The sequence below is a fragment of the Triturus cristatus genome, chromosome 2_2 (genome assembly GCF_964204655.1).
Source record: "Triturus cristatus chromosome 2_2, aTriCri1.1, whole genome shotgun sequence".
NCBI classification, from domain to species: Eukaryota; Metazoa; Chordata; class Amphibia; order Caudata; family Salamandridae; genus Triturus; species Triturus cristatus.
Window position 1 is genome coordinate 1,084,393,584 of NC_140582.1, and position 14,792 is coordinate 1,084,408,375.

General features: G+C 52.7%; 1 protein-coding gene across 2 annotated transcripts in view; it reads right to left on the reverse strand.

Moving 5' to 3' along the window:
• The window catches only part of FGFRL1 (fibroblast growth factor receptor like 1), a 352,764-nt gene extending 341,433 nt beyond the window's left edge, over positions 1 to 11,331 (reverse strand). Inside the window, exons 1-2 of one of the 2 annotated variants that reach the window (XM_085642607.1) lie at positions 10,936 to 11,331; positions 2,982 to 3,103 (exon numbers count right to left, since the gene is read on the reverse strand). In XM_085642607.1, the coding sequence (XP_085498733.1) occupies positions 2,982 to 3,042 (61 nt within the window). In that variant the 5' untranslated portion in view covers positions 3,043 to 3,103; positions 10,936 to 11,331. Of the gene's footprint in view, positions 1 to 2,981; positions 3,104 to 3,646; positions 3,902 to 10,935 lie in introns of those variants that run through there. The other variant, XM_085642608.1, reaches the window with a different exon arrangement.
• Between the last annotated feature and the right edge of the window lie 3,461 nt (positions 11,332 to 14,792).

Below are 14,792 nucleotides of genomic sequence, written 5' to 3' on the forward strand. Positions count from 1 at the left end.
AGCAGTATAACCATGGCGCTCCAGCTGCTCTAAACGGTACAATGATTATGCTACAGCTGCACTAGCGGCACAATCATGACGCTCCAGCTGCGCTTAGCAGCACAATCCTAGTGCTCCAACTGCACTCAGTGGTACAATCCTGGCGCTCCAGCTGCGCCTAGCGGCACAATCCTGGCGCTCCAGCTGCACTCAGCGGTACAATCCTGGCGCTCCAGCTGCGCTTAGCAGCACAATTCTGCTGCTCAAGCTGCGCTTAGCGGCACAATCCTGGCGCTCCAGCTGCGCTCAGTGGCACAATCATCGCACTCCAGCTGCGCTCTGCAACACAATCCTGGCGCTCCAGCTGCACTTAGCAGCACAATCCTGGCGCTCCAGCTGCACTCAGCGGTACAATCCTGGCACTCCAGCTGCACTTAGCGGCACAATCCTGCTGCTCAAGCTGCGCTTAGCGGCACAATCCTGGTGCTCCAGCTGCGCTTAGCGGCACAGTCCTAGTGCTCCAGCTGCGCTTAGCGGCACAATCCTGGCGCTCCAGCTGCACTCAGCGGCACAATCATAGCGCTCCAGCTGCACTCAGCGGCACAATCCTGGCGCTCCAGCTGCACTCAGCGGCACAATCCTGGCGCTCCAGCTGCACTCAGCAGTACAATCCTGGCGCTCCAGCTGCGCTTAGCAGCCCAATCCTGGTGCTCCAGCTGCACTCAGCGGTACAATCATGGCGCTCCAGCTGCACTCAGTGGTACAATCATTACGCTACGGCTGCACTATCCGCACAATCATGGCGCTCCAGCTGCACATAGCAGTAAAAGCACGGTGCTCCAGCTGCACTCAGCGGTACAATCATGGTGCTCCAGATGCACTTAGCAGTACAATCCTTGCGCTACAGCTGTGCTTAGCAGCACAATTCTGGCGCTCCTGCTGCGCTTAGCAGCACAATCCTGGTGCTTCAGCTGCACAGAGCAGCACAATCCTGGCGCTCCAGCTGCGCTTAGCAGCACAATCCTGGCGCTCCAGCTGCGCTTAGCAGCACAATACTGGCGCTCCAGCTGCAGTCAGCAGTACAATCCTGGCGCTCCAGCTGCAGTCAGCAGCACAATCCTGGTGTTCCAGCTGCACTTGGGAGTACAATCATGGTGCTTCAGCTGCACATAGCAGCACAATCATGGTGTTTCAGCTGCACATAGCAGCACAATCATGGCACTCCAGCTGCACTTAGTAGAACAATCATGGTGCTCCAGATGCACTTAGCAGCACAATCATGGCACTCCAGCTGCCCTTAGCAGCACAACCATGGTGCTTCAGCTGTACATAGCAGCACAATCATGGTGTTACAGCTGCACATAGCAGGACAATCATGGCACTCCAGCTACACTTAGCAGCACAATCATGGCACTCCAGCATCACTTAGCGGTAAAAGCACAGTGTTCCAGCTGCACTTAGCAGCAAAATCCTGGAGCTGCAGCTGCAGCTTGCAGCAAAAGCATTGTGCTCCAGCTGCAGTTAGCAGTACAATTCTATGGTTCCAGCTGCACTGAGTAGTACAATCCTGGCGCTCCAGCTGCACTTAGCAGCACAATCCTGGCGCTCCAGCTACACATAGCAGCACAATCATGGTACTCCAGATGCACTTAGCAGTAAAAGCTATAGCTGCACTAGCCGCACAAACATGGCGCTTCAGCTGCTCATAGCAGCACAATCATGGCCCTCCTGCTGCACTCAGCAATACAATCATGGAGCACCAGCTGCACTCAGCGGTACAATCATGGTGCTTCAGTTGCTCCTTAGCAGCACAATCCTGGTGCTCCAGCTGCACTTAGCAGTACAATCCTGGTGCTCCAGCTGCGCTTAGCAGCACAATCCTGGCGCTCCAGCCGCACTCAGCGGTACAATCCTGGTGCTCCAGCTGCGCTTAGCAGCACAATTCTGGTGCTCCAGCTGCGCTTAGCAGCACAATCCTGGTGCTCCAGCTGCACTTAGCAGCACAATCATGGCACTCCAGGTACACTTAGCAGCACAATCGTGGCACTCCAGCTGCACTTAGCGGTAAAAGCACAGTGCTCCAGCTGCACTTAGCAGCAAAATCCTGGTGCTCCAGCTGCACCTTGCAGCAAAAGCATTGTGCTCCAGCTGCAGTTAGCAGTACAATTCTGGGGTTCCAGCTGCACTGAGCAGTACAATCGTGGCACTCCAGCTGCACTTAGCAGTACAATCCTGGCGCTCCAGCTACACTTAGCAGCACAATCCTGGCGCTCCAGCTACACATAGCAGCACAATCACGGTGCCCCAGATGCACTTAGCAGTAAAAGCATGGTGCGCCAGATGCACTTAGCGGTAAAAGCATGGTGCCAGTTAGTGGAAAAAGCAAGGTGACCCTGCAGGAAGTGGGGATGAAAACAGGTAGACGCGGCAGTGTTAGGGGTGAAAGCAGAGCGACCCGGCTGCAGTTAGAGGTGGAAATGAATACTTGGGTGCAGTTAGTGGTAAAAATCAGGCCTACCCGGTCCAAGTTACTGTAGACGGCTGGAGGAGAGCGCATTGGTGAAAGCGCATTGGTGAAAGCGGGTAGACCCGGCACCAGTTAGTGGTAGAAAGAGCGAGGGGTGCACATTGGTGAAAGTAGAGAGACCCAGTATCAGTTAGAGGTAGAGGGGGGGAGACCTAGCAGCAATAAGTGGTAAAGAGAGGGAGGAGTCCACAGTGGTGAAAGCGGGAGACCCGGAAGCAGTTAGTGGCAGAAAGAGTGAGGGGTGCACATTGTGAAAGCAGAGACCGAGTATCAGTTAGAGGTAGAAGGGGGGTGGGGGGGGAGTGCACACTGATACAGGGGATAAGATATTTTTTATTGCACAATTACTTAAAATCATTGCAATCATAGTAAGTTAAAATCAAGTATAAAGTGTATCGTTTCCAACATTATATACAAAAAGACTTGTGACAATTGATCTTATCTTGATACAGGGGAGATTATAAAACCCACTAACCTCTGGCGGAGGCGGACAGCGCGACCAGCGCCAGGACGAGGAGGGCGAAATGCAAGTCCATGTTCCAAACGTGAACCTCCAGAGGGGGGGTCTCGAGAAACCGCTCCTCCTCCCCAGCAGACCTGGAAAAGGGAAAATGTTGCGTTCAGGCACGTGGGCAGAGCAGAAAGGTGAATTCAAACAGCGAAGCCCCCTGGACCCCGTCTGCACCTGTGCGGACAATACCGGGTGACACTCAAACGGTGCAGCTCGCTAGCACTTTTATAGGACACACGTGTGTGGTGAAATAAGGGAAGCCAGCCACGCACGCAGCAGGGGGGGGGGGGTTATTACGACTGTGGGAACAGCGAAATACGGAAACGTGTACTGCTTTATTATTTGGACTGGGATGCGTGAAATAACAGCCAGAATCCCCGTCACATCTGCGGGGAGAGTGTCACACGGCGCTGCTGTAACTGCTATTGTGAACTACGCCCGGTAGGAAGTGGTACATTTTAAAGCGCTGCCCCTTTCTTCGGAGGGCAGCCGAGCACCTCTGCTGACAGGAATGTAATTAACTATATGGTGCATTGTTATGGAGAACCCACGTGGCCTCAAGAGGAGTCCCAGGTGCCAAGCCCGGCAGAGGCGCTGCCCCCGGTGACACGCGCCGGCCCCGCGCTCACCCCCTGAACACGGAGGCTGAATTCCTGGATCGTGTAAACTCCCGGTGTAAACGCTCCGTGCCCGCGGGACACACAACAGTCGGAGCCTCCTCCAACAAACGGGCTAATTACAAAGTGAGGGCGCGCCTGACAAGGGCAGGGGGCCGGGCCCTGGAGGTGGGACGCCTCCGTGTGCGCACAGGAGGACGGTCGATGCTGCGCGGAGCGGCCGCCTGCGCCTAATCTGCGCTGAAACCCTGCGCACGGCCAGGTGACAGCTCGGCGTCTGGCCGACAACACGTGGATGCGGGATGCTTTCGGCCGTGCGCACGGGTGCAGTCGGTACTGCGCACAATACGTGCGCCAATCCCTGACCTGTCACCCGATGGGAAGGAACCCTGCCCTGACACCAGGTGGTAACCCTGCGCAAGGTCTGGAGACAGCTCGGCGTCTGGCCGGCAACACGTGGATTTGGGATACTTTTGGACAGGTGCAGTCGGTACTGCGCACAATACGTGCGCCAACCCCTGGGCTGACATCCGGTGGGAAGGAACCCTGTGGAAATCTCTGCGCCGACACCCGGTGGGAAGCACCGAGCTGACACGCGGCGCCCAGCACGATGGGTCTCAGTTCGACCCCGCGGCCGCGGGTCTCCAAGAAGGGCCGAGCATGGTTAAGTTGGCACAGCAGCGTGCGAAGGACCCACGCTGTGACACCTGCCCGGAGACAGAGGGCAGATGTGAGCGGGGCCAGGATCACCCGGGGTGTCAGTGAGACCGCCACTGGCGGGTGGGGCTCTGCGTACTCACAGTGCCCGGGGTTGTGTAGGCTGTGGCGCGGATACAGTTGTGAGTGTATTATACCAGGGTAGGGAGGGCAAAGGATGTGAGAATACACAAGGGAGGCTCTAAGGGTCACCGAATCTGGGGTACACATTGTTAGAGGGGCAGCGCGCGGGAGCAAGGAGGGCACAGGCAGCATACAGAAGGTGTGTGTACATACGATGGGTATACATAAAGTGTGAGTATATGAATGAGCACAGCCGCTGGAGTCACCTGGGACGGTGTCTAGTCAGGGCTCAGATATACCAGGGACAGCTCCGAGGTTCACCTATCTTAGGCGGTCCTAGGACCAGATCGCGGGTCACCGACAGGAGGACCCGCGGGCGGCCGGTGTCGGGTCACCGACAGGAGGACCCGCGGGCGGCTGGTGTCCTCCAGGGCACTTCCGAAGGAGAAGAGTTGTGAGTTGTCGTGGGATGTACAGGCGGCCCTGGGGGTCACACAGCTAGTTATTCATGGCTAATGTGTATGAGAACGCAGCTTACAGAATACTGAGAGGTGGGGCATAACCAAGCAAACTCCCTGAGACCCCCCACACCTCAAGGGGGTGGGTTTCATCCAAGGTAAAAGGGGTTCAGTGTGCTGGAAGGAAACACAACAGCTGATAAACAACCTGGGAATAACACGCACATAGTCACATCGCGGTTGGGAAAAAGACATACAGACTCGCTGCCCAGTACGAGTGTAGATAACACACAACAATAAATGCAAAGATACACACTACATCAAAGACACACATTCACCCACTGCCACGACCGTAAGGGCACATATTTACCCAGTGCCACGACTGTAAGGGCACATTAGTCACCTACGTAGTAACAACACCATGACGATAAGAGCACACACGTTCACCCTCTACAAACACATAACCACACCGGTCAGAGCACACGTTCACCCTCTACAAACACATAACCACGACGATAAGAGCACACATTCACCCTTTACAAACACATAACTCCGCCTGGAGAAGCACACATTCACCCTCTACAAACATAACCACACCGGTCAGAGCACACATTCACCCTATACAAACACAACCACAACGACAAGAGCACACGTTCACCCTCTACAAACACACAACTCCGCCGGGAGAAGCACACATTCACCCTCTACAAACACATAACCACGCCGGCAGGAGCATACATTCACTCGCTGCCACGACCTAGGAGCGCAAGTTCACCCTCTGCGATTGCCACGAGCATTCATTCATTCATACAAAGTGATGGCTGTAAACATTCAAAAAGAACCTGTAACCTGACTGTAAAACCGAAGAATCAATCCTCTGAACTGGTCATAAAAACATCAAACATGCCACAGCAATACAAGCAAACACAAAAACACCGCTGCAGCCATGAAATAACAAGACACTGCGACAGCTACAGAACACACAGCACCACAACTTTAGAAATACCAATACGTCCAAGCTGCAAGTATAAAATACCATGCATCATCACTAATTCAGTTATTAAAAATAAACCTGACTGCTGCAGCCACAAACATGATCTATCCACTGTTGCAGCTATAAAATAAAAGCACATTAATAAACTCTCTGCTGATTCGAGAAAAACCACAGCAGATCTACCGCTAGAGCTTCACAAATCACCAACAGATCTACAGCTCCACAAAATAACAACAGCTCCACAGCCATAGTTATAAAAACACCAGAGACTCGCAGCTAGTAAAATACAAATAGATCATCTAAAGAAAAAAGACACCCCAGAAGCTCCACAGCAAGCGCCATATGCAGTCTACATCCTATAACTGGAAAAATAACCCAACCAGAAAAAGGGAGTATCGGATACCAAACTCAACCAAGCTTCCACCAATACTGCGTCAGTCACGTGCCCACAGCCGCATTTGCACAACAAGTGCCCCGCTGTTGTTGCTAACGGAGATGAAGAATGGTTCTGAGGAGAAACGACAACGTTTCACTCACGTGAATTTCAACCTGCAAAAACCATGGGCTGCAAATAATTATTACCGTGAGAAAGTATTGTAAAAAAAATACTTCAATCGGTGGATCAGCCTGCGTTTGTTACTGCCAGAAAAATCTTTGAACTCCCATCTCCAAAATTGGGGAGAAAAATATTACCATTACAGAACCTTACCTGAAACCCAGGTACATACAAAACAGCAGCAGCCTGAAAAACAGCGGCACTGTTGTTATAAAAACACAAGTAGGCCCAATCAAGCAACTGTAATACAATAGGAGAACTACAGCAATAAATCCACTGGATGCAATAACCGGACCAATAAACACACTCACCCCTACAGGAGCTGTACATCAACTGCAGAAGTACACAACACTAATCAACACTTGCAGGGAAGGACAGACCAACAGATCAAGCACAGTGGAACACGTATAATCACAACTAGACATATGAACACCATGAGGAGGACACGCAGTGCATGCCAATATCACATGACCACTAAACGAACCATTGCTGTAACTATAAAAGAGCCATATACCCACAGAAAGACCAACTCCCACTCCTGTGCCTACAAACACAACAACATACCTACCATTGGAACTACTACAAGGTAATGAATGATCCTCTGCTGCAGCTAAAAACCAAGAGACGAACTGCTGTTAATGATGCCAGAAGCACTGTTGTGTCTCTAAAAACACCAACATAGCCACAGCTACAAACACAAATAGGCAGACTCGCTGGCGTGCTACAAACCACCCATTGATACACCGCTGCAGGTATTTAAAACACCAATATAAATCCATTACTGTAACTATAAAACAAAGGCATGTTCAGTGCATGGACTATAAAGACACCAAAAGCCACCGTTTTGGCTATAAAACAAGCTACTCGGTGCAGTAACTATAAACAGCTATAAGAGCCACTGTCTGCCTCCAAAACAGACTCAGATGCGCTATTAGTAGAGAAAAACGACCAAAAATGCGTAGGTCGGAGAAAAGCAGCCACCACACGTACTGAACCGACTAAAAGTTCATTGCACGTGGGGAAGCCACCTAACGCACAGCCACTGGGAGAAATCACTCGCAACGCAAGTCACCAGTAATGCCCTGCCCGACAGCACCAGAACCACTCTTTGCACAAGCGAGCACTGCCCCAGGCCTAGAGCAGACAGAAGTCACCAGTAATGCCCTGCCCGACAGCACCAGAACCACTCTTTGCACAAGCGAGCACTGCCCCAGGCCTAGAGCAGACAGAAGTCACCAGTAATGCCCTGCCCGACAGCACCAGAACCACTCTTTGCACAAGCAAGCACTGCCCAGAGCAGACAGAAGTCACCAGTAATGCCCTGTCTGACAGCACCAGAACCACTCTTTGCACAAGCGAGCACTGCCCAGAGCAGACAGAAGTCACCAGTAATGCCCTGCCCGACAGCACCAGAACCACTCTTTGCACAAGCGAGCACTGCCCCAGGCCTAGAGCAGACAGAAGTCACCAGTAATGCCCTGCCCGACAGCACCAGAACCACTCTTTGCACCAGCGAGCACTGCCCTGAGGGCAGAAGTCACCAGTAATGCCCAACCCTGCAGGGCCAGAACCACTCTTTGCACCAGCGAGCACTGCCCCAGAGCAGACAGAAGTCACCAGTAATGCCCTGCCCGACAGCACCAGAACCACTCTTTGCACAAGCGAGCACTGCCCCAGAGCAGACAGAAGTCACTAGTAATGCCCTGCCCGACAGCACCAGAACCACTCTTTGCACAAACGAGCACTGCCCCAGAGCAGACAGAAGTCACCAGTAATAATGCCCTGCCCGACAGCACCAGAACCACTCTTTGCACAAGCGAGCACTGCCCCAGGCCTAGAGCAGACAGAAGTCACCAGTAATGCCCTGCCCGACAGCACCAGAACCACTCTTTGCACCAGCGAGCACTGCCCCAGAGCAGACAGAAGTCACCAGTAATGCCCTGCCCGACAGCACCAGAACCACTCTTTGCACAAGCGAGCACTGCCCCAGGCCTAGAGCAGACAGAAGTCACCAGTAATGCCCTGCCCGACAGCACCAGAACCACTCTTTGCACCAGCGAGCACTGCCCTGAGGGCAGAAGTCACCAGTAATGCCCAACCCTGCAGGGCCAGAACCACTCTTTGCACCAGCGAGCACTGCCCCAGAGCAGACAGAAGTCACCAGTAATGCCCTGCCCGACAGCACCAGAACCACTCTTTGCACAAGCGAGCACTGCCCCAGAGCAGACAGAAGTCACCAGTAATGCCCAACCCTGCAGCGCCAGAACCACTCTTTGCACCAGCGAGCACTGCCCCAGAGCAGACAGAAGTCACCAGTAATGCCCTGCCCGACAGCACCAGAACCACTCTTTGCACAAGCGAGCACTGCCCCAGAGCAGACAGAAGTCACCAGTAATGCCCTGCCCGACAGTGCCAGAACCACTCTTTGCACAAGCGAGCACTGCCCCAGAGCAGACAGAAGTCACCAGTAATGCCCTGCCTGACAGCACCAGAACCACTCTTTGCACAAGCGAGCACTGCCCCAGAGCAGACAGAAGTCACCAGTAATGCCCTGCCCGACAGCACCAGAACCACTCTTTGCACAAGCGAGCACTGCCCCAGAGCAGACAGAAGTCACCAGTAATGCCCTGCCCGACAGCACCAGAACCACTCTTTGCACAAGCGAGCACTGCCCTGAAGGCAGAAGTCACCAGTAATGCCCTGCCTGACAGCACCAGAACCACTCTTTGTACAAGCGAGCACTGCCCTGAGGGCAGAAGTCACCAGTAATGCCCTGCCTGACAGCACCAGAACCACTCTTTGCACAAGCGAGCACTGCCCCAGAGCAGACAGAAGTCACCAGTAATGCCCTGCCCGACAACACCAGAACCACTCTTTGCACAAGCGAGCACTGCCCCAGGCCTAGAGCAGACAGAAGTCACCAGTAATGCCCTGCCCGACAGCACCAGAACCACTCTTTGCACAAGCGAGCACTGCCCCAGAGCAGACAGAAAACACCAGTAATGCCCTGCCCGACAGCACCAGAACCACTCTTTGCACAAGCGAGCACTGCCCAGAGCAGACAGCAGTCACCAGTAATGCCCTGCACGACAGCACCAGAACCACTCTTTGCACAAGCGAGCACTGCCCCAGAGCAGACAGAAGTCACTAGTAATGCCCTGCCCGACAGCACCAGAACCACTCTTTGCACAAGCGAGCACTGCCCCAGAGCAGACAGAAGTCACCAGTAATGCCCTGCCTGACAGTGCCAGAACCACTTCTAGCACAAGCGAGCACTGCCACAAGGGCTGAAGTCACCAGTAATGCACTGCCCGGCAGCGCCAGACCCACTGCTTGCACAAGCGAGCACTGCCCTGAGGGCAGAAGTCACCAGTAATGCCCTGCACGACAGCACCAGAACCACTCTTTGCACAAGCGAGCACTGCCCAGAGCAGACAGAAGTCACCAGTAATGCCCTGCCTGACAGCACCAAACCACTCTTTGCACAAGCGAGCACTGCCCCAGAGCAGACAGAAGTCACCAGTAATGCCCTGCCCGACAGCACCAGAACCACTCTTTGCACAAGCGAGCACTGCCCCAGAGCAGACAGAAGTCACCAGTAATGCCCTGCCCGACAGCACCAGAACCACTCTTTGCACAAGCGAGCACTGCCCCAGAGCAGACAGAAGTCACCAGTAATGCCCTGCCCGACAGCACCAGAACCACTCTTTGCACAAGCGAGCACTGCCCTGAGGGCAGAAGTCACCAGTAATGCCCAACCCTGCAGGGCCAGAACCACTCTTTGCACCAGCGAGCACTGCCCCTGAGCAGACAGAAGTCACCAGTAATGCCCTGCCCGACAGCACCAGAACCACTCTTTGCACAAGCGAGCACTGCCCTGAAGGCAGAAGTCACCAGTAATGCCCTGCCTGACAGCACCAGAACCACTCTTTGTACAAGCGAGCACTGCCCCAGAGCAGACAGAAGTCACCAGTAATGCCCTGCCTGACAGCACCAGAACCACTCTTTGCACAAGCGAGCACTGCCCCAGAGCAGACAGAAGTCACCAGTAATGCCCTGCCCGACAGCACCAGAACCACTCTTTGCACAAGCGAGCACTGCCCCAGAGCAGACAGAAGTCACAAGTAATGCCCTGCCCGACAGCACCAGAACCACTCTTTGCACAAGCGAGCACTGCCACAAGGGCTGAAGTCACAAGTAATGCACTGCCCGGCAGCGCCAGACCCACTGCTACCACAAGCGAGCACTGCCACAAGGGCTGAAGTCACCAGTAATGCCCTGCCTGACAGTGCAAGAACCACTGCTAGCACAAGCGAGCACTGCCCTGAGGGTTGAAGTCACCAGTAATACACTGCCCGTCACCATCAGATCCACTGCTTGCACAAGCGAGCACTGCCCAAGGGCAGAAGTCACCAGTAATGCCCAACCCGGCAGCGTCAGATCCACCGCCTTCAGTGAAGTGAGCATCGATCGTGCTCGGATCGCAGCGCACCCCTGCTCCAGGCAGACTCACCTTGTGCAGTGTAGGCTCGGTCCTGAGATCCCTCACTGGGCCATTGCGGGGGCGGTAAATCCAATGGGCGGCTACCTGCGAGGGCTGCACGGACCCCGGCCCCGGGTGCCTCCCCTGCGGCTCGGCCTCCCCGGGGCGGCGGCACTGCCTCCGCGCCGACAGCGGGGTCCACAGGCAGCCACGGCCGGCCGGACAGGAGGCTGCTCCGCGCACCGGCCTGCGCTGGGCTCGGGGGCTGAAGGAGTGTGTGCCGGTGGGGTGTCCTGAGCGCGGGCTGCGGGACTCGTTCTGCTGCGGGGCTCCTCCGCGGGGCTGCACTGGGTCGGGGGTAGACCGAGGGGCTGCGGCACTCAGTCCCGGGCGGCAGGCAACACTTTACCCGCAGGCTTTGTGTGATGCTGGGGACCAGAGCGGCGCGGGCGAGCCCCCGCCCCGCTACAAACTTCCCACCAATCCCAGCCCTCGGGCCCGCCCCTTACTGTCCAAGTGCTGTAACCCGTGCTAGCCCGGGGCGCCTGGACAGACAGCCTCGAGGAGCGTGTGCCCGGCTGTCTGGGTGCCCACGGCAGTGCCAGCGGCAGCAGACGGCGCGTGCCCTGCCTGGCTGCAGCCCGCAGCTATGACCTACTATCTCAATAGGTGATGCCCGGGTCTGCAGCCTTGTGCACCGACGCCCCTGGGTCCGCTATTTGCACCTCACTATCACTGCACCCAAAACCAGCCCTGCAAAATGTAAACTTGGGTGTAGCAACGTCACGCGCACCAAAGGCTTTGGGCCTGATTTAGATTTGGGTGGTAATAGAATATTCTCAGATTCCTGGAGAAAGTGCTAATTCAGGAACATAAAACACTGGTGCAATTTTCTCCTCCAAACTAGGTTTCTGGTGGATTAAATTCCTCTGGTGGATTCTCAGTTAGATTTAGCACTTCCCAACGAAATAGTAGGATTTCCCATTGCCACCTCCTCTATATCAGGCCCAGAGTGACTCACTTAATTCGTAAAGGAAAGAGTGCCGGTGCCTCAAGTGCTGCTCCAAAGTTCATGGCCAGTGCGGGTAACAGGGTTGGATTGGGATTAAAAATCGACCCGGGGACGCTAAAAAAAAGTGGCCCACATTTGCATAGTGTCTTTCCACAAAACACTGCTTGGGCGAATTTTTTTTTAAAAAAAGGGGGGGGGGGGCGTTAAAAGAATGCACTGATTAGTTTACACTGGTGAAACACACCTGAAAACAAGTGAGGCCACTTATGTTCAGGCCCCCTGCCCCTGCTCTATATGCATACATTAATGGGCCGGCTCAGTATACATTAATGGCATACATTAATGAGCCGGCTCAACAAGAGAAAGCGAGTGACACTTCTGCTCGTTGATAAAAGGGAGGTAATGGATGCCCATCTGCCTCCAGAAAGGCCATTCAGGGCCCCACTGGGCCGCTTGTGGTATCCGAACAATGCAGTAACCGCCCAAATCGGCCCCCAGACTGCTCAAAAAAGCAGCCCACAGGTGGAAATGGACACCGACCCCTCGGGCATTGCCCGAGTGCCCGTGTTACCAATGCGACCCTGGCTGTTAAGTGTCAGCACACCGACTCAAAGGCGGGTAGTCTTGAATTCACCTCATGCCTATTTAATCTACTACCAGATACTCTCCGCCCCTTTATCTTACTTTTGCTGGTCCCTGCTGTCTCCCTTTGAGCAGGTCCCCCAAAATAAGTGTCTGTGGCCCCCACTGGCAACCACCGGCTCAATCTAAGTAGGGGTGTGCACCCAGCGATTGGTTCCGCACCCAAGTTTGCAGGAGCAGGGAGAGGCCTTTTATTCCACTGGGCATTTCCCCAGTGGGCTGGAGCGCTTGGAGGATGGTTTTGAAATCTTAGGGCACTCCTTGTGCCTCTGTCACGTCACAATATTAACTGCAGCAGGCGTCAGGATGGTTCAAGAGAAGGAGAAAGCGTTCTGAGAGAAAGAATAGAGAATAAAAGGGATCGAAAGAGAGAGTGCACAAAGAGGCTTGAGCATTTTTTGCCAAGACTGCTTTTGGCTCCACAGTACGGCCCGACAGGTGAGTGTGGGTGGCACAGAGCTCTTCACCCACGTGCACCACAGCCTGTGCACTGGAGGGGACTACACAGAGAGGAGGGCCAAAGTCAAGGGGGGGTGGGGTGGATGGTCCACCCAGGCGGCACAATTTTTTGGGGCGGCAGCCTCCCCCGATCTTACCTACCATCTCGGTGCGGCAATCGCCCCCCTTGCTCTTCAGCCGTCACGGGGCACGAATCAGAGGAATCTCGCCAGCACCCCCATCGCTCTTCAATGCAACCGCCATGGGTCTGAAAACGCAGGGACTGCCACGGGCGGCCAAAGGGCTAGTTACGCCACTGGCTACACTGTAGGGGCACAGATGCCTCTGTAACATTTATCAGACTGTTCCCCTACAGGTGAACTGTCAGCTTATCAGTTGTATGGCCAGGTACTGCCGAGACCCCCTCCCCAAAACAAACAGTCCCTTTATACCTCATCATTTGTTCACGAGGGCAACCACAGATCCTCCTCCATTTCCCCCCAAGGCATCAATGGAGACAACACACCATGGCTTGGGTTAAGGGTCGTAAAACCCTGACCGTATTTTATTCATAGCAATAACAAAACATAATTCTCATATTTTACACTATTTACAGAATATGCAGAAAGTCCGGTCCATTACATTGATATGTACAGTATATCATTTGGCTATCCTTAACATGTGTCTAATACATAGCCATTCGTGGGAGGTTAAAATACGCAGTCTTACTACAAACATAAAAAAAATCCTCTTATGATAGGTTCTTCTCTAAGCAGAAATTTGCCATCAACTACATAACTCTCATTACACTCACTCTTTCCAACCATTTCTACTGACTCATTACTCTGATTGTTCTTGCATCATACACATCACTCCTTTCCTTTCTTGCTCCTTCCATAATCTAGGGTAATTACTCTGAGATTGTTCTCGCACCATACACATCACTCCTTTCCTTTCTTGCTCCTTTCATATTCTAGGGTGCAACTTTGAAAACCTGAATTTCTCTTCAGACTCTTGTTGTAACTGTATCACCCTCCCTTTATCTGAATTTCTGAAAATCCCCTCCACTTCACATTATATTCTTCTCACATTATATTAGTTAACAAATTCAAGCTCTACATAATTCTGCACAGAACTATTTTGTGAGGTTTTAAAACAAATCTTGGATTAGATTGTGTTATGAGTATCAAATTATTAGAAACAGATTTGATGTTTTCAGCTGTAGGTAGTTCTCACCAAAAATATTTAAGTCCAAAAGATAAGGCTCTAGAAACTCTCAATCATAATAAACTTTGACCAAACATTACATGCTAATAAATAAATTAACTGAAGCTGATAATTGGTGACTCAATCTGAGAAAGAAGTGGAAAGAAATAAACACATGTAACAGTTCCTCACTTTCATATTATCTGCATATTCTAAAAGCAGATTTCACTACATATTATCTCTATAAAATGTGATAAAAACATATCCTTAATGCTAGTTGCATGCCTGCCTCATGATTACTCGTAGTGGTTAACTCATTATTCTTGTTTCCAGGTGATGAAACATTCCCCACTGGCGACAGCAAGCACAACAGCAGGCCAACTGAAAAGATTAGTGTCATTTTCAAGAAAATGTAATTTTTTTAATTGAACAGTATCTTTGCTTACTAATTGGCATACTCATCCTATAAAATAAAACAAAAATCTAACTTCTAAGGCACAAGATCAAACATCAAAACTCAAAACTTCAATATTGAAAATGTAGTACATGCATGTTAGTCAATAGAGTTCAAGGATTACTCTATTATCTT